The sequence below is a fragment of the Ichthyophthirius multifiliis genome, assembly GCF_000220395.1.
Source record: "Ichthyophthirius multifiliis unplaced genomic scaffold scaff_1120509251004, whole genome shotgun sequence".
Classification (NCBI taxonomy): Eukaryota; Ciliophora; class Oligohymenophorea; order Hymenostomatida; genus Ichthyophthirius; species Ichthyophthirius multifiliis.
In genome coordinates this window covers 29,582-57,380 of record NW_004086293.1, presented here as the reverse complement: position 1 = coordinate 57,380, position 27,799 = coordinate 29,582, and the positions used below count along the sequence as shown (strand labels likewise).

The 27,799-nt window shown below is 15.1% G+C and overlaps 5 protein-coding genes across 5 annotated transcripts, besides 28 other annotated features; 3 read left to right on the top strand and 2 right to left on the bottom strand. All coding sequences in view use genetic code 6, as the record gives it.

Moving 5' to 3' along the window:
- Positions 1–157: 157 nt before the first annotated feature.
- Positions 158–185: a microsatellite.
- Positions 186–503: 318 nt separating this feature from the next.
- Positions 504–567: a microsatellite.
- A 1,013-nt stretch (positions 568–1,580) lies between these two features.
- Positions 1,581–1,618: a microsatellite.
- Positions 1,619–1,758: 140 nt separating this feature from the next.
- Positions 1,759–1,783: a microsatellite.
- Positions 1,760–1,801: a microsatellite.
- On the bottom strand, positions 1,794–4,685 carry IMG5_127630 (hypothetical protein; the record flags this gene model as incomplete). The annotated part of the gene is made up of 4 exons (XM_004032162.1): positions 1,794–2,520; positions 2,573–2,786; positions 3,761–3,980; positions 4,028–4,685. Coding segments are annotated over 4 exons (1,818 nt in total), but the record flags the coding sequence as incomplete, so codon positions are not given.
- Positions 2,524–2,565: a microsatellite.
- Positions 4,686–4,911: 226 nt separating the features above from the next.
- Positions 4,912–4,960: a microsatellite.
- Positions 4,961–5,350: 390 nt separating this feature from the next.
- Positions 5,351–5,402: a microsatellite.
- Positions 5,360–5,405: a microsatellite.
- Positions 5,360–5,412: a microsatellite.
- Positions 5,413–5,458: 46 nt separating this feature from the next.
- IMG5_127620 (hypothetical protein) lies at positions 5,459–7,008 on the bottom strand (the record flags this gene model as incomplete). Its single annotated transcript, XM_004032161.1, has 5 exons — positions 5,459–5,934; positions 6,015–6,444; positions 6,629–6,723; positions 6,806–6,915; positions 6,956–7,008. 5 exons carry the CDS (start codon positions 7,006–7,008, stop codon positions 5,459–5,461), a joined length of 1,164 nt encoding a protein of 387 aa, XP_004032209.1.
- Positions 7,009–7,444: 436 nt separating this feature from the next.
- Positions 7,445–7,529: a microsatellite.
- A 1,432-nt stretch (positions 7,530–8,961) lies between these two features.
- Positions 8,962–9,006: a microsatellite.
- A 1,068-nt stretch (positions 9,007–10,074) lies between these two features.
- Positions 10,075–10,338, top strand: IMG5_127610 (nonhistone chromosomal protein lg, putative; the record flags this gene model as incomplete). The annotated part of the gene is made up of 1 exon (XM_004032160.1): positions 10,075–10,338. A coding segment is annotated over one exon (264 nt), but the record flags the coding sequence as incomplete, so codon positions are not given.
- Positions 10,339–10,966: 628 nt separating this feature from the next.
- Positions 10,967–10,994: a microsatellite.
- A 3,316-nt stretch (positions 10,995–14,310) lies between these two features.
- Positions 14,311–14,349: a microsatellite.
- A 907-nt stretch (positions 14,350–15,256) lies between these two features.
- On the top strand, positions 15,257–16,415 carry IMG5_127600 (intraflagellar transport protein, putative; the record flags this gene model as incomplete). Its single annotated transcript, XM_004032159.1, has 4 exons — positions 15,257–15,621; positions 15,671–15,905; positions 15,951–16,202; positions 16,248–16,415. The coding sequence occupies 4 exons, from the start codon at positions 15,257–15,259 to the stop codon at positions 16,413–16,415; spliced, it is 1,020 nt and encodes a 339-aa protein (XP_004032207.1).
- A 64-nt stretch (positions 16,416–16,479) lies between these two features.
- IMG5_127590 (intraflagellar transport protein , putative) lies at positions 16,480–17,311 on the top strand (the record flags this gene model as incomplete). Its single annotated transcript, XM_004032158.1, has 4 exons — positions 16,480–16,644; positions 16,696–16,806; positions 16,871–17,032; positions 17,087–17,311. The coding sequence occupies 4 exons, from the start codon at positions 16,480–16,482 to the stop codon at positions 17,309–17,311; spliced, it is 663 nt and encodes a 220-aa protein (XP_004032206.1).
- Positions 17,312–17,510: 199 nt separating this feature from the next.
- Positions 17,511–17,563: a microsatellite.
- A 1,077-nt stretch (positions 17,564–18,640) lies between these two features.
- Positions 18,641–18,716: a microsatellite.
- Positions 18,717–18,979: 263 nt separating this feature from the next.
- Positions 18,980–19,033: a microsatellite.
- Positions 19,034–19,048: 15 nt separating this feature from the next.
- Positions 19,049–19,110: a microsatellite.
- A 2,278-nt stretch (positions 19,111–21,388) lies between these two features.
- Positions 21,389–21,429: a microsatellite.
- Positions 21,389–21,434: a microsatellite.
- A 55-nt stretch (positions 21,435–21,489) lies between these two features.
- Positions 21,490–21,524: a microsatellite.
- A 933-nt stretch (positions 21,525–22,457) lies between these two features.
- Positions 22,458–22,487: a microsatellite.
- Positions 22,488–23,001: 514 nt separating this feature from the next.
- Positions 23,002–23,062: a microsatellite.
- Positions 23,002–23,069: a microsatellite.
- Positions 23,013–23,060: a microsatellite.
- A 277-nt stretch (positions 23,070–23,346) lies between the features above and the next one.
- Positions 23,347–23,386: a microsatellite.
- A 2,301-nt stretch (positions 23,387–25,687) lies between these two features.
- Positions 25,688–25,735: a microsatellite.
- Positions 25,736–25,886: 151 nt separating this feature from the next.
- Positions 25,887–25,945: a microsatellite.
- Positions 25,946–27,799: the final 1,854 nt, after the last annotated feature.

Genomic DNA, 27,799 nt, shown 5'->3' with positions numbered 1-27,799 from the left:
ATCTATTCAAAGATTAATTAATATTTTTCATTTTAATTAAAACAGGAGATATTCTTTTATAAATGTTAGTCCTATAAATCAATATTTTGAGAATCTATTAATCAATCATTAAATTTATTTGATTTGTTTTAAAGAAAGTCTAAATTTATTTTTAAAATTTTATCTTAATTTTTATCTTAATTTTTTTTAATTATATAAATTTAAATAGGTATGAATTTTTTCTCTGTACTAACAATAAATGTTATTTAAACAAAAATAAAAAAAATATAATTATAAAAGAGTCTTTTAACTTATTAACACTTCTGGAATGGCTTATTTCATCTTATTTTTATTATATTTTTAATTCAATATAACTTTATTTTATAGAAGATTATTTATATAATATTTTATGGACATTTTAAAAATAATTAGGCTTTTTTATACTTATAATTTGACTAATAATTTTATGTATATTTGGCTAAAAAGTAAGATTTTATTAAAACAACTTTAACTATCTATCTATCTATATATATAGATATATATATAGATATATATATTATATATATATATATAAATATATATATATATGGATTTCCTATTTTTAAAATTTTTTTTTATAAAAGATTATATTCTAATTATTTAAATTCTTGTCTTTTCTACATATAATAGTTTTTTTTTAGATTTTATTATTTTACTAATAAGGATTTCAGATAATATTTTTAAACTATAAATAATTTATTTTAATTTACGTTCTATATTTTTCTTTGATTTTATAATCTGGTATATAGCTTATTTAATTAAAGGAATTGAAATTATACTAAATTTATTAATTTTAACTTTATTAAATAAATGATTACTATTATTAATTATATTCTTCTACTTATTTTGAATATTATTTAATTCTTATTATTGTTATGTTTGTTAATATTTGGCTAAAATAATTTTTTATGTTAATCATCTTTTTTTTTTTTCGATATTTCTTTATTAATTTAAAATTTGTTATTAATTAATGGATTGTAAATTATGTTTTTACTATCAAGTTATTTATTTCAATATTTTTTCAGTAATTATTTATTATATATCAATATCCAATCATTGCTATTAATAAAATATTTCTGACAAATATTTTGAAATATGATTGAGCTTTATATATATTTAATTATCTTTGCATTAATTTAATTATATATTTAAGATTATTATAATGGGATTATTGGTTTATTTATTATATTAAGAATTAAAAGAAAAATAATAATTTCAAATGAATTACTAAAAATTATTTTTTTAGTATAAATTTAATACAATAAAATATATTTATAAATTAAAAGAAAATAAGATTTAAAAAAATGGAATATATTATGAATATCTATTGCATATTTTATTTTTTAAATTTTATTATTCTTAAACTAAATGAAAAAAATTAAAAAAAGATATATTAGATATGCTTTTATCGGTATATTAATTTTATTAAATAAATTCTAAACTTATAGAAAGGTATATATTTTTAAATATCTTCTTTATTAATGTTTTTTCAAATAGTTTTAAATCTAGTTGCTATAAATTTTCCTTTCTAATCTTTGTTTCTTAATTTATAATTAGCTTTTTAAAATTTTTATTTAAATAAAATAATTATTATAAATAATACTTTTAATTAAGTCTTCATTTTTTAAAGGTTTATTATAAATATTATCTTTAATTTTTTCTTATTATTCTTAAAGTCCTTGAAGAACTTCGTATCCATCTTTTTCTAAATCCAATTTAATAATACTTTCAATTTCTATATAAAAAAAAAAATTAAAAAAAAAAAAAAAAACTTATCAAAAAATACCTGCTTAGCTTAAACCAGTACTTTCAATTAAAAATTAAAGATCGTCAAAATCAAGTTATTTTTAACTTTTATCAAAATGTTTATAAATGTAACTAGAATAATCTCCATGTTCAACAAAATAAGCAATTTCTTTTTCAATTTAATCATCTTAAAGTCCATATCCTTTTAAAATATTTCTAATTGAATTTTTTTCGTCAATATTTAAAATTTTAATAGGGACTTTATAAGGTTTATTTATGAATTTCATAATTTTATCATCTCCATAACTATCTTTTTAAGCTTCGAATTTTTCTCCCAATTAAGCAATGTAATTATTTAAATCTTACACATAATTTTATAAAGGAACTTATTTTCCTTCCTTATCTACTAATTATTCCTTTTTAATATCATAGACTTCATCTGGAACTTGAAATTCTTATATTAATCTCATTGTTCCTTCAGGATTTTCTTTTAAACCTTATAAAACTTATTCTATACCATAAGTTGGTAATAAATGTTTATTTTCTTCAAAATATTTTTTATCTTCAATTTATTAATCTGAAAGTACTATTCTATTATAAAAATCACTTTTTTCTTAATTCAAAAAAATTTAACCATCAACATCTTTACAGCTTTATTTAGATTTTTCACCAAAAATATTTTCTCTCATTTCTTCTGTATAGTCTCCATCATAAAGATTTTAAAGTTCTTACAAATACTTTTCATATTTAATATTTCTTAATAAAAAAATAAATAATAAAATAAAACAAAAATTAATAAAAATATTACTTGTATTTAATTTCAATATCAGTTAATGGTTAATAATATTAATCTCCTTTTTCTTTTTCTTCTTCTTTTTCTTATGCAGGTTCTTCTTCACCACCTTCTTCAGTATATTTTTTTTTTTTAATAATTTTTTAATTAGCAAGAAGGATTTTATTTTCAAAATAAAATTTTTATTATTCAATCCATTATCTTTAAATTTCTTCTTTTTTTTTATCTTCTAATTATTTTAATTTGAAAATTTATAACTATTATTATTTTTTATTTTAAACTATCTCATTTTAATCTAATTATTATTCAATCACATTTTAATTTTTTAGCAAATATTCATGACTAACATCATTTAAATCTGAATTAAGAATTTTAGATCTATATTAATTAAGAATTTAGCTTTAATGCACTTACAAATCTTCCAATTATTCTAAATTTTTATCTTATAGGTCTTTTAGTTATGTCTATATTTAATTAAAGTCTTTCTAAGTTATTTAATTATTGAATTATCTTCCTAATTAATCTGATTTTAACTGAAGCTTTTATTCCAAACTATATTAAGATCTTCCTATTTATTCATTTTCAATAGTTTTTGATAATTCATTCGTAAAATTCTTACTATTAGCTTCTTAAATTAAAGCATTTTTAAATTATTAATGACTCATTTCAAGTATTTCATTTTATTCCATTTCTATTAAATTCTTTTCAATTAATTATTCTTTTATTTTATTTTTTATTGGTCGTATTTTTTTATATCTAGTTTATTTATTTTAAATATGAATAAAATTAATAAATATTACAAATATTCTTAGTGTTTTTTATCAAAATTATAATGTTCATTAAATTTTTTTAATTACACATTAAATATTTTAGTCTCAGACAAATGAAAGTATGCAGTTTATGTTTATTCTTTATTTGCAAAAGTAACAAATACATAACCCTTTGATTTATGAATACTTCTTTATTATTATATGATCTTCTATTAAATGCTTTTGTTTAATATTTTTTGGCTTTCTTCAGGCACATTTTTATATCCGTCATGAACATTTAACACAATTCTTGGTATTAATTGTCTTTTTGCGAATTCCTGAAGTCTCTCTTCTTCTTCTTAAACTTATTTACTAATATCATTTATTGTTTTTTAACCTTTATCTTTTTTTTTTTTTTAAATAAATTAATTTTTGTATTTATTAATATATATACTTAAATTAAAAATAGGGTTATATGGTGGATATTCTATAACTTTTGGTATATCTTAAGATAAGTCATTGATTTCATAAACAAATTAAGTATTAGTTTCATCTACATTTTTCTTTAAATAATCTAATACTTATTGACTTGTAGGTAAAGCCTAATGTTAAGGTTCTTCAATAAATTCAAGATTAACCACTCTTCCATATGAAGATAATTCAAAAAGTAAATCCTGTATTAAAAAATTTATTTGCTTATAAAAAAAATAATAATAATTACAGTTAACTTTTAATCAGGAAAAAAACCTTAAATAACTAAAGTTCTATTTAAGGAATGTTCATTTCTCGAATCTTCAAAAGTACAAGCTTATAAAGGATGTCTAAGATCAGACTTATATTATTTGGTATTAACTAAATTTTTGAAAGTTAATGCATCTTTTTAATTATTAAAAGTAAGAGTAGCAAAAGCAGGTAGAGAAATAACACATTCAGTAACAGAAATAGATTAGAAAGGAACATTAATTTCAGAAGAAATGAAATTTAGAATATCATTTTTATCCCAATTAACAGGAAAATTAAAAACAATTACTTAATTATCATCTAATTCTTATACGTACTCATCCTATTTAAAGTCATCCAAAATTAAAGAAAAATGAGAATTTTCTTCAACAACATTTAAATTAATATTTTTTTCATCAATATTTAAATAAGTAGTATTTTATAATTCATTTAGCCATTATTAGTTACTAGGATTAAGAATTTGCCCATATTCATGTTCTTTTAAAGATTGATTCATAAGAGAATATTTTCCTGTAATTACTCCTTCTTTATGTCCTATAATTTCATAATTATATGACAAATTCGCTATTTTATATGCATTTTTTCCATATACTTAATTTAATTCACTTTATAATTATTAAATTATTTCTTAGTGTTAATTTTGATCACCTTTGTAGATTTTTAAAGATAACTCTTGCAGTTGTTTGGCTATTTGATTTAAATAATGACGAGATGTTAATTCTTCGTGAATTTTCTTCTTTTCTTCATAGGATTTTTCGGAAGATACTTATTGTGATATTGTAGAAAATCTAGATTTTATTGTTATTGGGATATTTTTATAATATTATTTTGTTGGTAATATATTCTTTTTTAGCTTTCCAAATATTTTTAACATATTTTTTTTTTATACTTATTTGTTTTTATTTTATTTTTTAATTTATTTTATTAGTATATTAATATTTTTTTTTATTTAGATTTGAATTAATAATTTTAGATATATATTTTTTTATTTATTAATTATATTAAATAAAATTTAATTTACTTTTATATTGTTTTTTGAATATAATAATATATATATATATGTCTAAAATATGTCATCTATATATGGTTTGCTAAATTCTCTTTAAATATATAAATTCATATGTTAAAATATAATATATAAATAGATAAAATAATTAAATCATAAGTGTATTTATTATATATATAAGAAAGATGTAAATAAGTTTTTTTATATTTTATATATAAAATACTTTATAAAAAAATTATTATAATTATTTTATTATAAAATTTAGATATATTTTTATTTTAATGTTTTTAAACTTTTTAAATATTTTAAAATAATAAAAAATAAATTTATTAAAAAATAAACTAATAAAAAAATTAAATAAATTTTTAATATAAAACTAAAAATAGAATAGAATAGATTAAGAAATCAATTTTATGCTTATTTTTATTCTTCAGTTTCTTCTATTACTTCTTCTTCTTATTCATCATAATCAGCATTTCTAAGCCATTCAACGATTTGGTTAGTATCTTCTTTAAATTTATTATTAAAAATTTCATTATAAAGGAAATGATCTTTAAGATCAATTTTATTATCGGCCCAATCAACAATAATTTATTCTGAAATGAGATTATTATCATAAAATATTTTTAAAATAGTAGGAATATATTGTGTAAAATCTTAATTTTGATAAGTTTTATAAAAGAAGTATTATAAATTCAATAAAATATCATCTTCCATTTTTTAAATTTTTAACTTACTATATAACTTTTGTAATAATTCAGCATTACAATCTACTTCATGTGCAATATTGACAGTAAAAATAGATTAAAACACAATATGTGATATTTAATTTTCTAATCCTTTATTTATTTAGAAATCTTTTATTTCTTTTATTATATTAGCTAATGCTATATCTAAATCTATTATTTCTCCATCTTTTTTTAAAAATAAATTAATATTTTATATATATATTTAATAATACCTTAATTCCTTTAACCTTTAATACATTCAGTTAATTGTTCAACTTTATTTTTAAGATTTTCACTTTCTAATAATAAATCGCTTGCTTCTAATTTTTTAATATTTTTTACTAAATCTTTTTCTTCAACTTTCTTCTCTTTCTTTAAGTCTTTTTATTTATCTGCTGGTACAGGTACTTAACCTACTGGAACTATTTCTTCTTTTTGATTTTTTTATTCTTCTTTATTTATTCCTCTTAGTTTTGGAGGATTTTTTATTATATAACTTGCAAATTTATGTGTATTATCACATTTTGCTCTTTCTCCACAAGAATCGCATTTTCCACATACTGTATTTTATTTTACTCTTAAAACAAATTCAGGATATTTGCATTTAGGACATAAAACATATTTTTCTATGAACTTATCTAATGTTTTTTAAAGTTATTCTTCCTTTATTATTTTAGTAAAACATAAAAATAAAAATAGATAGACTAAAAATTATTAATATATTTATATTTTATAAATAAATTAAAATATTAATATAATCAAATAAATATTAAAATATTTGCACTAAAATCAACTTTTTTATTAATACACACTTATGTATATAATTTATATTTAAATTTCTTTTTACCTTAAAAGATCCATTAATAATAGTTGAAACATCATTACCTTTTTCTTTGAAAATAATTTAAGAACCATATTCAATACCCATAAATTTTAAAGGATCTAAATAAAAAAATAAAAAAAATTTAAAAGAACTTCAAAATTAAAATAGTTTAATTTATTTTAAAAAAAATAATATAATTACATTCAGTTGGAACTCTTAATGCTTTAGACACTTCATTCATATTAACAACATTAGTTTTGATTCCATTTCCTTTACCTTCTATCTTCAAAATCATTCGCGGCATTTAATAACTTACAGTAATTATATTTATATGTTAAAGATAATTTATACCGATAGTTTGGTTCTTGGATGTATGATGGGATATTTAGAGTTGACTTTTCCATTTCTTTAAATTTTAATAATTTTTTTTTTTAATATATAATAAATTATTAAATATCTTATAATTTGATTTGCAATTAAAATAAACAAAAAAAGAAAAAAAAAATCATAAATTATTAAAAAAAAGAATACAAAGTTATATAAATTATAATATAAAAAAAATATATATAATAATCTTATATTAATTTATTTATTATATATATAAAATTCAAAACAAAAATAAAATTAATAGATTTAAATATCTTTATTTAAAAAGTAGATAAATTAATTTTAAAAAAGTAAAAATTAAAAGTTGTTAATAATTCATATATATATAAATATATATAAAAAAAAAAAATAATAAGATTGCATGAAATAAAATAAAATAAGAAAAAAAAAAAAATATTAAATTAATAAAATATATATTTTTGTATTAAAATAGTTTTATATCATATATAAAATTAAATAAATAAAAAAATAAATAAATAAATAAATAAATAAATAAATAAATAAATAAATAAATAAAAAAATAAATATATAAATAAATTGAACTTTTTTTTATAGTTATTAAACTCTAAAAATTTCAATGTTAGATAATAAATTTTAATTACAAAATAATTTACATTAAATTATATAAAATTATAAATCTTTTAATTAATTATCTTTTAATTTAGAAGATTCTTAAAAATTAATATAAGATAATAAATATGAATTAGTTTAAAATTAATAATAAATAGAATAACATATCTAATTAGAAGCTTAATTAAATTAAAATTAATCAGAAATGTATTAAATAAAAGAATGGTTATTTTTTAATTTTTAAAACGATATTATGAATTTAAAGCAAAAAGGATCAAATCCAATCGAACTTAAAGTTAAAAATTTCATTTTGATTAGAGAAAATAATTTACTTTGGAACAGAGTTGAATTTGATAGTTTATTAGATTTTAATAATATTGATTAAATACTTATTTCATAAGAAATTTTAAATCCTGTTTAAAATAATTTAAAATATGTAACAGTTATACTTTTTGGAAGAAATAAATCTCTTCCTTTATCTTTTCCTTATTGTTTTTATAGAGAAAACTTAGATAATTTAAGTTATTAAATACAAGGATGTCAATGCTATAAGGAAAAGAAAAAACTTAAAAATAAGTTAAAAAAAAAGTAAGAAAAGTATAGTAAAAACGAACTTAATAATTGGATTTTTGTGAACAATGATAAAAAAGAAATAAGACATAGTATCAATAATTATTAAGCTATATGATTGTATTTATAAATATTAAAAATTATTTATATATAATAATTTTAACTTTATTAATAAATGAATTTTAAAATTCTATTTTATAATTTTTTAATATATTAAGACTTTAAGTTTTTTAATTTAATCGTAATATCATTTTTATAAATTTTATTATGCATTTATTTCATTAAATTTATTATTATTATTTTAATTAAAATGTTAATTTTTTTTTAGTTATATTATAACCTTATTTTAGATAATAAAAATAATTTTTTTTAACTATTATTAAATTTAATGAATATTTATTTAAACATATATTTAAATATAAATAAAAATATTTTTATATTAAAAATTAAACGAAATAATATTTTTTTTAATATTTAAGTATTTAAGTTATAATTATCATAAAATCTCTAATCATGTAAGATAAATATGTTGATATTAACTTATTTTGTAATAAAGTATAAAAATATTGTTAAATAATTGAGTAAATTTAGATTGTTTGAAAAATTAATACAGTAATGTCGTGGTGTTAACATTACAATATAACATTTTTTATTAGGCGTATTGCTTTTATATAATTTAATAACAATTTTTGTTGGGATTTAATAAATTTTCTTAAAGAATCATCTTCATTTAAAAAATTATAATTATTTTTTATATTTTTATGTGTATATATTTCATTTGGATACTTATAAGGAGAAGAACTTATATTTTTTTACATTATTGCTATGTTTAAAATATATCTATAAATTATAAAATAAAACTATATAATGATAAATATTTGTACTTTGTATTAATTAATATGTATATAATTTAATTTAAAACTATCACTCATTTTCTTTATGATATTTTTAATTTATTTTCAAAATATAAAAAAATTATTTGAAACAAAAAATAAAATTGACAATAAAATAAATAATATGGGGATATTTCAAAAAAAATAATAACATTTTTTATGAATAATAAGACTATAATTTACATAATTAATATATTAAATGTAATTGTATTTATTTTAAAACAATATTAATTTTGTTTTTAATTAATTTTATAAATTATATTACATTAGTAAATAAATTTAAACATTAAACTTATTATTTTTAAAAGCCAACTATAAAATTAAATTATAATGATAATAATGATAAATATTTTCTGGTTATCAATTATAATTAAATATTTATAATTTAATTAATATTTTTTTAAAAATTAATAACAATATATAAATAAAAAAATATATATAAAATTATTGAAAAAAAATATAGTGTAATATATTTAATAAAACTTAATAATAAATATATTAATAATATATAATTTATATAGAATTTTTATTAATATATTTTTCATATTTTAATTTAAAATTGTAAATAAATCCTTATAATTCTCCAATATAATTTTTTTATTTTTCAGTATTTTTAAATACAAATTATAAGTGAAAAGTAAATACATTAAAATTTAAAAACATATTTATTATTTTAAATTGATTTAATTTTACTTTTAAAATTATCTAATATTATTATATATTTAATAAAAACTTTAATAATTTACAATAATAAAATAAATTTATATAATTATACTAATATAATAATTTATAGATTTATATAATTAATTCACTATTTAAATATTCTAATTATTTTCATTATATTAATAATTCGTTAAAATCTATTATTATTTTCTCTTTAAAAACTTTATATAATATTATAAAAAAATAAATTACTAAAATAATTATAAAATGGTAAGAAACAATTTCTAGTCTGAAGAAAAAGTAAATCACTAAAATAAATAAATATATTTTATATATTTTGATAATTTAATTTTGTTCTTTATATTGAATTACATTTTTATAAAATAGCCTTTACCTCCAAAAAGACCATTATCAAGTTTTTTCTTGTTTAAGTAAGAAAACCATGAAAAAGTTAAAAAATAGCATCCCAATGCTAGAATTACCTAATTAATAAGTATGATGGCTGAATAATGGAAAAAAGCAAGTATATAAGAGAAATAAAAATATGAAGGTTAATATGCTGAAGCTAAAGCTAAATATGAATAAGAATTGATAGAATATTAGAATAAATATGGAAAAATTAAATCTTAGAAAAGTAAAAGAAATAAATGATAAGGAAAATAAGCTTATTTTAAACTATATTTAAATATAATAAAATAAACAAAAAAATTAACTATTAATATATATTATTGTTTTATATTTAAAATCAACATTAAAAATATAATTTTAGAATATATTATCTAATAATTTTTATTCTTATTTTATATAATAAAAATATATATTTAATTTATAAATGATTTATAAAATATTAATTAAACTTTATTATTTTATTATTTATTATATATTTATCGATTAATTTTAGATCTGAATTTTGTTTTAAAAACTCAATTCATATAAAATTTCATTATCCATTTTTAGAAGCCTTTTTTTTTTTGAATAAAATAGTTTTTACTAATAAGTATAACTAAATATGACTAAAAATTTAGTATTATTAAAATAAGAAAAAATTAATTAAATATAGTATTATAATTAATTTAAATATTTTTAAATCAAATTTATAATTTAATATTTAATTTATAAAATACTATTTTTCTTAATTATTTTTTTAGTAAATAATAAACAAAATATTTTTATATAAGATTAAAATAAAAAAAAATTTAAAAATATAATTATAATAAATATAAAGTCAAATTAAATGAATAAATAATAAAATTTATAAAAAATAGTTGGCTATTAAGATTTTTAAAAATAAAATTTTAAAAATAAAAACTTTATTCATTCATAATCAAGTTTAATTCAAATTAGGAAAGAGCAATAAATAAAATAGAATAATGAGGTATATAAAAAAAATACAATTATAAAATTATATTTATTTTTCATAAATAAACATTAAGAATATAAATATAAATTACTAAAGCTTAAATTAAAAAATTTAATTAAGATAAAGCATAAACTAAAACTATTTTAATGACGCATTCGAGTCTCGAAAATATATAGAAGCATTATAATAAACAGATAATTTTTAAGAGGAATATTAAAATTTGTAATAAAGTAAATCAATTATTAATTTTTTTATAATACTTTTATTTTATTTCTAACAAAAATAGATTTATTAAATTCAAATATTTTTGTTAATAATTAAAATGAGTTTTCTAATTTTGTTTATAAATTAAATAATTTATCAATGAAGTTTTTAAGTGAAAAAAATCTTCAAAAAGCAATTAAAATAAATAATTTATCATATAAATTGACGACATCAGCTTTTAGCGAAATGATTGAATTATAACTACTAACAAACTTTTACAGAATTAATTTATTATAAATTTAAGAAAAATATAATGAATCAAAAGATTTATTGAATTAATCCTTAAATATTATAAGTGAAAATCCATCAAATATGTATGTTGGCTTTATATAAGCTAGTTATTCGTCTATATTATTTAAAAATGGAGAGTATTTATATATAATATTTTATTAACATAGCATTTTTATATAATCTTTAAAAACATATAATATAGTTTTAAGTAAGCATTTGAAATTACTAAAAAAGCATGTTTTATAAGTGAGCTAAATTTAAACCTATATCAAAATCATTAAAATTAATAAAAATTAGAACTTTATCTTTAATTAGCAGTGTGTCAAAATTCACTCGCAAAAATAACATTTTATTATTAAAATTATAAAAATTCACTTTAATTATATAAGGAAGCTTACAAAAACTGCTTATAAGGAATGGGTTAGAATAATTATTTTACTTAAAAATTTTACGATAAATATTAGAAGATGGTAAAAAATAATTTTTTATTTAAAATTAAAGATGAAATAAATAATAAAAATAATTATAATTCTAAATATGATTTTAAGTAATAATATTTTACTGAATTGTCTATTTAGAAAAAAGATTAAACACACAAAAATAAAAAGTTAAAAATAAAATTAGAGTTAAAAGAGTTTAATTTAATAAATCGAAATTTAACAAGAATATTTAACTAAAATTAGGATTTAGACTAAAAAAATTAATAATAAAATTAAGTTTAAAATTTTTAATAAATTTAAAAATAAAATGACCATATAAGAAAGATTTTTTGTTAATAATAATATTTTAATTATTAAAACTAAAATTTATATTATTCTTAGAATAAATTAAAAAAAATAAGCAAAAATATATTAAAACAGCTTAAATGGCGAACTCAATTAAAACATTAAAAATACAGACGAATTTTAAAAAAATATAGATTATTAAAATACTTAAATTTAATAGCAATAAGAATTGATAAAAAGCCTATAAAATTAAATAAAATAATTATAATTATAGGCTTCTTAGTAAGAGGAAAGTTAAAATCAACAATATTAATTAAATGAAAACTAATTAATTTTTATTTCTTATTTTTAGAAAAATAAATAGGAATTCTACAATTTTTATTTTGATTATGATATAAAAGAGTTAATTATTTATAAGTAAAAATAACTTTTTGATGTGATAAAAATAGATACTAGTTTAATATAATAATTATATAATTAAAAATATTTCATTTTATTTATTTAGGTTCTATAAAATTTTTCATAAATAATATTTTCTTAAAATAATGAAAAATTGTTGTCTTTTGATTTATTTAATATATAATTCTAATACAATTATAATTTAAAAAGCTTATATATAAAAGATTAAAACAACATATAAGATTAATGCTATTAAAGAATTATAAAAATTTAAGTTTGTGTGTAATGAAGTTTAAAAAACCAACTGCATTAATAAAAAATTTTCCAATATTTTATCTGATTTTAATAATATCGTTAAATTTGGTAAAAAACAAGTAGTATGCTTCAAAAGCTAAAAAAAAATTAGCCTACTTTTTGATTACAATCAAAAAAAGTCATAATTAACCATTAGATCAGAAAATTAATCTAATTATTAATCTTTGGAAATAAATATCAAACTATAAGATGTAAATAAATGGATAATATAAAACGAAGTATTTTTAAGAAATTATAAAAAAAAAAAAAAATAAAAATAGATTTTAATTATAGATGAATAGATTAAATATATAAAGTTAAAGTATGTTAGATTAATAAAGTCTGGTATAATACGCTTTTTATTTTAAAAAAGATTTTTTGAAATTGAATTAAATTTGTAATAATATGAATAAGAAATAAAGGGCAAAATGTACTTATTTAAAGGTAAATTTAATTCTTTTGTTTGTTTGAAGACATTAAAAAAATAAAAAAATCCTTATAAGTATTATGCTATTCCTTTTGAAAAATATTAATTTGAAAATTTGATAAAAATATCAAAATAACATATAGTTGATAGATGCGTTTTTAATTATGAAAATGGAATTTTTTGGGATGAAAACCAGACTTTTTCATATATTGAATAATCTTAAATATTATCAAAAGGTGTTGTTTAAATATAAAATAAATAATATATCTAAATTATAGCAGTAAAAGAAAGTAATGACTTATTTATAAAGCCTCTTTGGGATTTACCTATAAAAACATATAAATATAATCTTAAAGAAATAAATAATATAAATTAAATTAAGAAAATTTCAAATGATTTAATTAAGCAGGTAGAAACATATTATTATTATTATTATTTACAAAGTGTTTTTTTAAAATAGGCATTAATAATTTAAATTAATAATGATTTTTTAATTAAAATTGATTAAAATAATGATAACTCACTTTTTTATTCACAAAGGACAACACCTATATTTAATCTTTAATTTATAGAATTAAATATAAATAATAATATTTAAAATTAGAATAAAAAAAATTGTTTGAATTCTGATAATATTAACAAAATAGATTTAATTGAAGTCCCAAACCATTCAGATAAAATTATGTTTGAATTATTAATTTTATTGGATAATACATAAAATGAGTATTTAATAAGATCTTATAATAAATATATAAAATAAATTAAAATACCTGCATATAATCTTTAAGTCGAGAAACTAAAGAAATAATATTTTGTAAAAAAAATAATAAAAAAGTTATTTTTTAAAAATTTAATATATAAAATTAGTTCTATGTAGAAAACAACTAAATAAGATTTCTTACAAAATAAAAATTGATAAAAGCATTTTAATAAATGAGAAAATTTATAATAAATTAAAAATTAAAATTTTATAAAGTAAAGATAGCAAATAATACTTATTCAGATTTGATATTTTTTTAAGCAAAGAAAAATTCTTTAGCTATTTATAATATAATTAATAATAATAAGATTATATCAAAAAAATTATTAATTATATAATAAGTTGAATAATTAAGTATGTCTAAAAGTATTGAATATTGTTAATAAATGTTTAATATTCAATTTTTGAATATTTATAAAGTTTTGGGATATCGTTAAATTGAAAATTAGGATTTTTAGTTCTTTTAGATTATATTTTTATGGGACGAAAATAATTAAGAAATTGTTATTTATTCTGAAGATTAAAATATATAACCATTAGTTATTAAATAAGACAAAATAACAGAAAATTAGGTATATTTTAAAGCTGAAGAAATATTTGAAAATGTAATTTTTATTTATTTATTTATTCTAGAAATTTTATTATAAATTTATAAAAGATTTATATATAAAAATCTTAAGATGATAAAAATGAAATTATATACAAATGATTTAAATATTTATTTAAGATTATGCTTTATCAAATATAAATAAATTTAAATTAAATTTATAAAATTTTTATATATAAAAAAAAATAATTTTCATTAAAAATCATAAGTATGTTTTATATCCGTATTTATATATTTTAAATTATATTAATTATAAATAAAAATAATGTAAAAAATTAATATATTAATATAAATATTTTTAAATTTAAAAAAATAAAATAAATATATAAAAAATTATTTAAAAAATAAAATTTTTATCTAATATATTAAAATAATAATAATAAATACATTAAAAAATAAAAAAAATGGATCCCCGTATACCAACAGCTTAAAAAACTGGGTAAATAATATAAACATATATATTTACTTACAAAAATTTAATATTTATAAATTAATTAATAGAATGAGACCAATATAAACAGCATAAAAAGGTTTAGTTACTGGAATAAAAGTATGGAAAAATAAATATATATATATAAATAATAATTTCATATTTATTTAAATTTTATTTAAAAAAAAGGGTGATGGAGGTTTTTAAGGAGTAGGAGTACCTAATTTAAAAATTATTGAAAGGCCAGTAACTAAAGATGGAATGACAGGAATGAGTACAAAACCTTAAAGTTAAGGAAGGGTTTATTAAGATAAAGGATATTTTATGAACATTTTAAGATAAAAAACATCTGATATAATAGACTAAATAAAAAAATTTAAAGAAAAGGTTGAATAAATTTAGCAAGATAATTAGACTTATAACAATCTATAAAAGAGGTTATATTTAAAAAAAATATATTAAAAATTTTAATAAAAAAAATAAAAGATTTGATGAATTAATTAAATAAGTAAGAAGCTTGGAAGGTTAATTAGCTGATTATAATCTTGCTTTTGATAAATAAAGAAGTTAAACAAGACCAGAAGAAATAAGAAATATGTATGAACATATAAAATTTTAGAACTAAAGATAGGCAGAATAATTAGATGAAATATTTATTGAAAGAAAAAATTAAGAAGAGTAAATTATGTAAATTGAACAATAATTAAACTAAATAACTTAAGTAATTTTTAACTTTTTTTAAAAAAATATATCTTTTTTTTTTTAGTTAGCAGAATAAAAAATTACAGAGTTAGATCCTGATTAGAGATAAGAATATGATAATTTGGTAAAAGAAAATAGATAGTTAAATTAAGAAATAAATATGTAGAGATAGATTTTGGATGAACTAAATAATAAACTTCTTAAGTTGAATCTAGATTAAGAATGGATTCTTAAAAATTAAAAGGGTAATATTTAAAAGAATAAATTATTGAACTTTCAAGAGAAAAAAGAAGACTTTGAAATGCAATTAAATGAAGTATTTATTTTATTTTTTTAATTTTATTTTAATTTTAATCTTAAGGCTAATCTTAGCTTTCCTGAAGCAAGAGATAGATTATTAAATAGAGTAAAAGAAGATAATGCTTTAACTACATAAACTGACAAAAGAATAAAAGAAATTTAAAAAAATATTGATAATTATGAAAAAAAAAATAAGAGAGTTGAATTAAGAATTATCTTCTAGCACTGACAAAGAAGAATAGAAAAAAAAATATGAATTCTTGTATTAAAAAGATAAAGAAATTACTGATTTTATGGATAATTATGAAAATAATAGAAAAAAAGAAATAGAAGAAATCAGATAAATAGAAAATAATATTGTTTCTTAATTAGAATAATCATCAAAGTATTTAGCTTTGACAGGAAATCTACCATCTTATTAGGAATACAATGAAATGACTGGAAATTTGAAATTTAAAGTTATTTTTATTATTATTTAAACAAAAAAATATTTATAAAATAAACAAAAGGGCGAATAAGCTGAAAATTCAGAAAAAACTTTATTTGCTTTAAGATAAGAAGTTGAATTAAGAAAAGATTAATTGAATAAACTAGAGTCAGCAGAAGAAAGTGTTAATTAGGTATTATTTATATATATGCATATATTGAATTATATTTTAATCTATATAAAAAAATAAAATAAAGTAAATGGCTTAATTAAATGAAAAACTTTAAAGTATGTAAAGTGAAATCGATACTAAGTTTAATAGAATTCAACAAATTAAAGTTGATTTTGAAAACAAAGAAAAAAGATTAAAAAAAGAAAGAGATGAATTACAAAATTATAAAAACACTATAGTAGATGAAGTTAAAATTTATAATTAATTTAAGTTAATTTATTTTATTTTTTATTTTTTAAAGTTAAGAAAAATTAATTATGATCATAACTTAAAAGAAAAAAAATTATTAATGCATGAAATGTACACTAGTTATAGTGAAGCAGAAAAGAAATATTCTAATAGTTAAAATAATGTTAATAACTTAAAAGCTTTTATTATTACAAAAACAAAAGATATGAATTATGAAATAATTAGAGAAGAATGTAGAAAATTAGTTGAAGATATAAACAAAGTTTTACTTAAATGATTTCTTTTTTTTTTTTTTTTTATTTTATTGTTATGTATGTTCTTTGTTTAACATTTTTTATTATTCAATCAAAAAAATTAAAATATATATATATATATTAAATATTTAAGAAAGAAAAAAATAATTATAAATATAAATAATACAAATTTATTTAAAAAAAAAAATATTTCAATTTACCTAAATTATTTACATAATGTAATTAATACCTTTATTTTATATTAATTTAAAAACTTTATTTATTTAATTTTAATATATGTTTACTTATTTTTTTAATACAAAAAAACTAATTTAAAATATAAATTGATTTTATTTTAAGTAATTATTGATGATATTTCAAATTTAGTTTCAAAAATTTGAATTTAGTAATGAATTAGAAAATAAATTAATATTATAAATTTTTATTTTTCAGATTGAAAAATAACATTTCGTCTATTTTTATTGATATTATTAAGAAAAATCAATATTTCAGATTATGAATAGCCTAAAATATTTATTCATTACATTATATAATAATATATTATGTCTTGAGCTTGCTTATCTTTAAATAATATAATAAAACATATAAACATGTTTTCTTATGCTTAATTTAACTTTATGTTAATGAAACAAGAAATTATTTTTTCAGTTACACACTGAAACATTTTTACAAGTAAATCTATTAAATAATAAATTTGAGCTTGATTAAAAAATCGGTATAACAGAAAAGCATATATCGATATTTATTCATTAAAATATCCCTTATTTTTTTTATTTACTATAACAACTGAATTATGAATTAAAAAAAAGGAAATAAAATGAAAGAAAATATAATTATTATTAAAATGATAAGTTGTTTTAAATATATTAAAAATATCAAAAATCATCTAAAACAAAAAATAAAACATTTTGAAAATATTTTCAGGTTTAATAACAGAGTGTGCTATATTTTAAGTATGGTGTAAATATACCAGACCATATATAATTTATTTAATCATATTACAAAATTTGATAATATTATTCAACTTTTAATTATTTTATAAATAATAATAATATAAATACTTTTATTTATATATATGATATTATATCAATATTATTTATTAAATTACACTTTTATTTTTTAATTATTTTTTCATGATTTATATTACTTTATATATTATATTATTTTTATAAACCTTTGTAATTTTAATTTTTAATCCCTCACAGTCTTTGGATAAATTATTTATTTTATTATTAATTAATTTTTTTTCAGAAAATAATAATTATTTACTTTTTCAGTTTAATTTATATATAAATATTATTATTATATAAAATATTAAAAATAAAATTATATAATATATAGTTATTATTAATTTTATTTTATTTTTATTAATAGATATATCTTATTATAATAATTTTATTAATATATATTTATTATTTATTATAATTTACAAATTATTAAACATTATTTTATTATGAATTACTAGATGAGAGAAGTTTTGTTTCATTATTGATATCGAAATTTATACATTTTACTTAGATATAATATTTCATTTATAATTTTAGGATAGATATTTAACGCTCTTTTAAAAAATTTAATTTTTTTTATTATATCCTATTTATATATTTTTTTTTAAAAAATAATAATTATATAAAATTAAATATATTTTATACTTTTTTACTATATTATTTTTATTTAAAATATGTTTGAAAAAAATAAAAATGTATAAATTTTAAAATAAAATATTATATAATTTAAAAAAAAAACTTTTTAACTATAACTAAAAATATATTTTAAATTTAATGTAATAAATAATATGTTTATACTTTATTGATAAAAATAAAAGAATTTTTTTATTTGATATATATTGTATAAGTAAAATAATTTAATATATAATATTCATTAATAATATATGTCGATTATTAAAATAATAAAAAACTTAATAGACATTAAATTTTATTTTACAAAATAAATACATAAAATATATAATTTTATAATATAATATCTTTAAGGCAATTTTATAATTTTTTTTCATTTGTTATTAAATTATATAAAAAAAAATTATTTAATATAAAAAAGACAATTTGTATCTATAAGATTTTATAAAGATATAATAAAATATACTTTTGATATAAATATATATTAAAATATGTGTATATCAGATAATTTATTTATAAATAAAAATATATTACATAAAAAGAAAAGAAAATTTTAAAATTCTAAATTTGCATTTTTATTAAGCAATTTTATTTTATAACTAAGTTATTTAACTTATTATTTTATAATAAATTATAATTTCCTATTAATATTTTTAATTGTAAATATATATTTTTTATTAAATTCATTATAATTATATTATTGTTATTATTAATTTTACAATAAAAATAGTTATAATTTATAAAATTGAATAAAATTAAATAAAATAAAAAATGTCATAAATGCTTTAATTATAAATGGTAAAAATAAATATAATTTCATATTTCGAATATACAAATTATTATAAAAATAAACTTTTAAACAAAAAATAAAAAATATAAAATAAAGGAAAAAGAATAAAAAATGATAAGATAAATCAGAAAAAGATAAGTATCTAAACATTAAATTAAATTTGCAAATAATTTTTTTATAGAAATAAGAAGTTTAACTTATGTTAATTTCTGAATTAAGAATGCAACGCTTAAGGCAAAAAGCAGAAGAAAAAAATCATAAATTAGAATAAAAAAAAAAATTTCGTGAAGAAGAATTTAAATAAAATCATATAAAAGTACTTAATAAATATAAATATTAATACAATCAACATATAAATAATATTAAATTACAAAAAGGCTATTTAAATGTAGTAAATAATGAAATAATAATTAAACTAAAAATAATTTAATGAAAAGCTAAAAGTGAAGGAAATATAATAAAAAGCAATAGAAAAAGTAATGCAAATAATATATATTTCAAAAAGTTTATTTAAATAAAAAAATACTAAGGAAAAATATTATTTAAACTTAATGAGAGAAAAGCAATTAATCAAAAAAGGTTTAATAGAATCATAAGAAGGAGAAAAACTAAGGAAAAAAAAAAGACTTTAGCAATAAATAAGAGAATTTTAGAAAATAAAATAGTTATAATATTAAGAAAAGAAAAAAAATATGGAAAATTAGGATTATTTTAAAAATTAATAAATTGAAAAAATTAGAAAATAAAAAAAGTTTAGTAATGAAATAAAAAGAATCTATTACGAAAAAAGACTTAGGAATACTAGGTACCTTATTTTTATTAATAAATTTAATTATTATATTTTAATTATAAAATTATAGATTAATAGAGAAATAAAACTTAAATAAAATTAGATTATAAGTAATTTTTATTTATTTAAAAAAATAATAACCTTAATTAGTTTGAAGAAAAAGAAGAATATAATAGAAACAAAAGATTAGAGCTGGAAAATAAAAAAAAAATAGATTTTATAGAAAAAAAATAATTTTAACATTATAAAAATAATATAATAAAATCGAATTAAAAGGAATAACATAAAAAAATTCTTGGAAAGACAGTATCTTATTACTTAAAAGTAGAAAAAGATAACTAATAAATTTAAGCTTCTTTAATAAATTAATCCTAAATATCAGATTAAAAAGGAATACAATAATTTTAAAGGTATTCATAATTCATATTATTTTATATTTATATATGAATAAAAGATTATTAAATAATTATTAAAAACCGGAATAAATAAAATTTAATTAAATAAATGATAAAATGTAAGGGGAATTGAGAGATAAACTTACTCTTTAACTAGATAGTAGAAGCGAATTTTAAAGATAAACAATGATTTTATATCAAAAATAAAGAATCATTCATGAATAGAATAAACTTTAAAAAGTTTAATAAAACATAAAGAATTTAGAAAGATGTAAATCTGCAAAATTATTTGAAAGTTAATAAAAGATTGAATAATTTAATCATAAGCTTGTACAAAGGAATAGTTAAATTGAAAATATGAGAAAATTAAGAGATGAAATGAGTAAATAAGCATAATTAGAAAGAGAAAAACTTAATTCTTAATTTGAAAAAACTAATATAAAAAGCTAGGATGATATAAAGAAATTAGCGGATCGTTTTAATATAGGTATTTATTTTTTTATTATATTATATTTATATTTATATTTATTTATTAAAAAGATCTTTAGACATGATTATTTATAATAAATAAGATTATTAATATATTATTTATATTTATTAATTTAAATATATTTCTTTATTTAATTTGTTAATTTAATGTGAAAATTTTTTAAATGTAAATAATAATTATTATGTATAAATATTAGTTATTAAAAATTAAAAAAACAACAATAAAAAAACTATGGGTTAATTCTAGTCGTCAGAAAATTAAGTATATAGAAAATATAAAATACTTATTTAAATTAATTTATAAAAATATTAGTTTCAATAAATAATGTTTTAAAAATTAAATTAATTAATCTAATAATCTAATGAGTATGATTGTAATTTTATATTTTTTCAAAAGTGTTATAAGATTAATTTTTTTTAAAAAAAGTTTTATAAATCTAAATTAATGATTAATTTTTTATTACAAATGTTAAAGACTTTTAAAACTAATATTTATAAAACAAAACATAAAGAATATAACATTTAATCCCATTAGTTTCAATCTTATATATAAATTAAATTGAAAAAAAAATGAAAATGGAAATTCCAGAAATATATTTGAAATATTTTTTGTTACAAAAAGAGGCTTAAATAATTAAAAAAACTCCTAGAAAATCCTAAAATATATAGTTATTAAATAATGATTAATATAAGAGTAAAACTCCTTAATAAAAATAAAGTGTTTAAAATTAAACATTTATTAACTAATAAAACTCAATTTAAAAAGTTGATTTTATATAGAGATTTGCTACTTAAAGAAATTATTAATATAATCGTTCTTTATCTATTGGGAATACTGAAAGAAATTTATAATTTATAGAAGATTAACAAATAAATTAAGTAAATAAATTTCATTAAATGATTCCTTCTATGCTTTTAGAAGCAAATAATAGTTGTTAAAATGAATGCGTATATTTCAGAAGTAGCAAAAAAACTGATAAAAATGAAGAAAAAATTTCTAAAATAAAAAAAATAAGAGGAATAAGAAAAACAGAAAGTAACTAATTTCCAAATGATTTTTTGCAAGAAAATATTAAAAATAATAATATCTAAAAATAAAACAATAGTTCAATAAATAATGCTTTTAAATAAATTAAATAAAGATAATAATAATAAAATGCATTTAGTAATATTTCTATTTCTTAATAATAAACAAATTAAAAATCTATTTGTGATTTTTTATATAAAAGTAATTTTTAAGGCGAAAAAAATAATAATTATTAAGATAATAATTTTAAAAATGAAAAAATTTTAAGCAACTTTTCGAGTACAATTAGAGATGCTTTAGGAAATATAAATTCTTATTTAAACTCAGAAAATATTTAAATTATAAAAGATAAAAAATTATAAAAATCAAATTCTTAATAAATTAAAATTTTCGATAGTATAGTAACATAAAATATTAAAAATTTAAATGAAATTAAGAACGAATCTTTTTCTTAAATATTCTAAAATAACGATATTAATAAAGAAAGTGAAGTTAATTAAACAAATCATAATAACTCAGACTAAATATAATAAATAAAATAAACTGCAAAAAATTACTGGCATAATTTATGTAATAAATAGTTGGAAAATTAGTAATAAAATAGTTTGAACTAAAATAAGTAATAAAATAGTTTGAACAAAAATTAAATAATATTAAATAATCAATAAATAGTTATTCACAATTAAAATGATTATAAAAAATAACCTTTAGAAGATGTAAGTGTAAAAATAAATTAATAATAAAATAAACCGACGGATAAAGATTATTTAAAAAATCAAAAAAATATTAACAATAATATAAATTATAACTAACAAAATATTTATGATAGTACTGTTTTTAAAATACAAAGCAAATAATGCTAAATATTTTCAAATAGAAGAAACAAAGAAAATCTTGTTACTTTTGAAGAAGAAAATGAAGAAGAAAAGAAAAATAATATTTAGTAAAATAGTTATTTATAAAATAATTAATTAGATGAAAATATATTGATTTATAATAATTTGCCGTAAAGTAATATTTGTAATTCTCCTGAAATAAAAAAGAAAAAATAATAAGAGAATAATTCAATATAATTAGCTTCGTTCGCTATTTTAGAGAATAATAATAATAATTAAATAAATATTTAAGGAAATAATAATGATAATAATATTTTTCGTTAATATAAAAGCAATAGAGATTTTAATTTTAATTTAGAGATTAATTAATATGATGTATTTACAGGTTATTTAATTTAATTTTTTATTTAAACTTATGTTATTTTTCAGATGATATATATATCAAAAGTGAAACACCTTCTTTTAAAGAAAATAGTTTAGAAGATCAAAATAAGAAAAGAAGAATAAGTAAATTAAAATATTAGTTCTTATATTTTATTAAATAAATATAAAAACAGGTTTTATTGATTATCTATAAAATCAGAAAAATTAATTATAAAATTGAATTAAATTTAGCTTAATAAAATTATGTATATTTCACTATTCTTATATAAATAACAAAAAAAATGTATTTAAATTAAATAAATAATTAAAAAAATGAGAAAAATAAAATAATTATATTTAATATTGTTAATAATTATTTTTTATAAATTTAAACTAATAAATATTGTGACTAATTTTAAAAAAATTAATTAAGAATTTATTAAAATTATGTTTAAATATACAAACTTTATTTTAAATTAAATAAATTTTTACAATCTAATAATTTCAAAATTTTTTAGACTATGTAATTAAATTTCTTTTATCAATATATTTTCAATTTATGAAAATTTGAAATTATAATATAATTAAGCATTATTATTACAAATTTTATTTATTTATGTTTTAAAGACAGCTTTATTTTTATATAGTTATGAATAATGATGTTTATAATATAGTTCAGTAAAGCAACTAATTATATTAACTCAAATATGTAAAAATCGATATAAAATATTTCTTAGCTAAATAATTTTAGCGATTGGCTTCTCTAATATCTTAAAGATTTAGCCTTTACTGTAATTATATAAATAAATTTTGAATACGAAAAATTTATATATATTTGACTTTTTATTTGAAAATTCCTTTTATTTTATAAAGAAAAATAATGTTTGAAATTTTAATTTTAAATATTTGTTTTAATATATTTAAAAAAAAATTAAATAATAAAATATTTGCATTTTCTTTTACTAAATATATAATATATGTTATAATGTATTTTATTTTTATAATTTTTTTCTTATATGAATAATATATTTTTAAAGGATAAATGAAAATAGAATTATTAAGAAATGCAAAAAGCATCAAGAATATTAACTAAATATTAAAGATTGACAAAAAACTATATTATGCTTACAAATAGGATACGATATTTTTTAAATTGATAGTCCTCTTTATCTATTTACCCTTTTACTTTAACTCTAACTCATTAATTTTACACTATCCACCCTATTCATTTTGTTTGATTCAATTTCAAGATATAATAATAGTTATTTTGTATACATTTTTAATTTACATCAAACATATTTTTTTAAATATATTATTAGCTATATTTTTAATACACTATATATAATTAAATTATATTTTTAGTATAATATTTTATTATATGAATACTTTATTTAAATTTCATATAAAATTTTTAAAAAAATGGAATTTTTTTTTATATTGAGTTATGAAAATAAATAAAATCAATATGAATATCTCCATGCATTTTCTATAGATTTTTTTTGTAGATAATAATTGCCTTTACAATTTTTATAATTTTTTTTGTTAACTTTTCTTATTTATTAATAAATATATTTAATAGGTTATCTTAAATTATTCTATTTTTCTAAATTTTTAATAATTATAATTTTTTTTTTATATACTTATTTAACAATTTTTTTTTTTGCCATAAACATAGATTAAAATTTAAAAATTATTAATGAATTATAAATTTTAATAATAAATTAATTTATATTATAATAAGATGTTATTATAATTATAAATAATAATAAGTCTCTTTAAAAAATTATAAATAATTTTTATCATTATATAAATTTTTTTTTTCTCTCTTAGGCATGGTATTTTTCTTTACTTAATTATATAATATATTTTTAAATAAAATAAATTTAATTATAAATAAAAAATAAAAAATTTATTTTTTTAAATGATAAGAAAATATCAAATATATCTATAAAAAAAGAAATATTTTTTCCTTAATTTTCATTATTAAATTTAATCTAAACTAAAATAATAAATAAACTTATGAAATAAATATATTTTTTAAATTTATAAAATTGTTTATTTATTTTTAGGATTTCAAGATATGGAAAAAAATTAAAAATTCAAGACATAAAAAAATTAAATAGCTATTCTTATAGACTTTTGTTAGTTTGCTAAATTTATTCTTATTAATTTTACTATTGTTAATCGTTATTATTATTAAATGTAGATGTTTAACTATTCACGCTTAAGTTAGTATTATTGACATTTTATTTATCCTCAAGAGAAATACCTGATCCTTATTTTTTAAATTCATTAGATGCTTATTTTTTAAATTCATTAGATCCTTATTTAACGAAAGAATCTTTTTTTTTCAAGCCAATTTTTGTTCTTTATGTATCAGTGAGTCCTAATGCACTTGCCAGAGCTTCTAAAATTGAACATTTAATATTATGAGGAGTATTATAATCACAATAAGAAACTATAGAAGTAGCCACAAAATTTTTATCGATAAGATTTTCTTTAAGAGTTTTTTCTTTTTTAATATTTTATTAATAAAGTTCAATTTCTTATTAAATAAGTTCTTTTTAGGAAAGCAATTCGTTGATTTAGCTCTGAGATTTTTTAATATGATTATCTTTTATTTGAATTTCTTTTTACAATTAGAGTATTAATTATTCGCTTTTTTCTAAATTTTAAGATTTTTCAGCTTATATTTTAAAAAAATTTATTTCGTTTTGTAATTTAGTTTATATAAATAATTATTTTTTTTAATCTTCTTCCATTTAATTTTAAATATTCCTTACTATTGTTTATAAATTGGCAGTTTCTTATGTTTTTTCTTCTATTTATTATTAGAGTTTTTCAATTTCATGAGCACTTGCTTGCATTTTTAATATTTTTTATTCAAGAATTTCTATTGTTTTAGAATAATTTTCATTTAATTCATTTAAAGAAGACTTTTCATTAGTTAATTTTTAAATTTTTTCATTGAAAAATTCTATTTCATGAGTTTTTTTCTGGATTTCTTCAATAAAATTTTTTCTATTTGATACAAATTCTTGAATATTTTTTTTATGTTTAGATATTTCGACTAAAAGACTGTCATTTTTATCTTAAGTTTCTTGAAAAAGCTATTTGTATTTTTGTATTTCTTTTTCATTTTTGATTAAATCTTTACAGTGTGCTTATAATTGTAAAAAATTCTCCTTTAATTAGTTATATTTTGAAATTTCTTAATTTTTGACTCCATCTTGAATTATTTGTAATTTCTGAATGTAAAATTTATTTTATTTATTTAAAAAAATATCATATTTTTCTAAAAAAAAGTTTGCTTCTTTTTTCTGTTATTATTATAGTTCTTTTAGTTCTTTTTTAAAAGTCTTTGAATCAAATATTGGTTCTTCCATTTCTTAATAATTCTTTTATATAATTTCTATTATTTTTTGTATTATTTCTTCTTCTCGCTATTATATTCTTTGTTCTATTTCTTAATTATTAATCTAAATTTAACTATTTTTCTTCAGTTTTTCATCTAATTCATTTATTTATTGCAATAAAATTGCATTTTCTTCACTTTTCATTAGTACTTTCTATTCATAATTAGCAAATTATTTTTTTTCTTATTCAAATTTTGCAATTTTAAGTTCTAAATCAGTAATTATTTTTGTATATTCATCTTAAATTTATTCGAATTTAAAATTAAGTGATTATATTTCTTAGTTTTTTTCTTAAATTTCTTTATTTTTTATTTACAGAATTTTGTTTTTCTCATCTATTTATTTTTCTACAGAAATAATTTAATCAATTACTTATTTAAAATTTATTTTTATATCATCTTTTAATTCTGTTTTTGCAAAAAATAATTAATGAATTTCTTAAATATCGTTTATTTCAAGTTCTTATTCTATTTTATTTTATGTATTTTATATAAATATATTAAACATATTTTCTTGTATTTCTTAATATATATTTTTTAAATATTCATTAAATTTTTCTCTAAATTAATCTTCTTGACTTATTCCTTTTAAATGAGTGGTGAGTGATGATAAAAAATCCTGGCTTTTTTCTGAATTTTCTATTTAATTTAAAGAGTTTTAATCTGTATTTACGATTAATTCTTTTGTAAATACTTAAACTTTGTTTTTTAATTTACTTAATTTATCAAACATTATTATATTTTAAAAATATCTTATATTATTTAATGT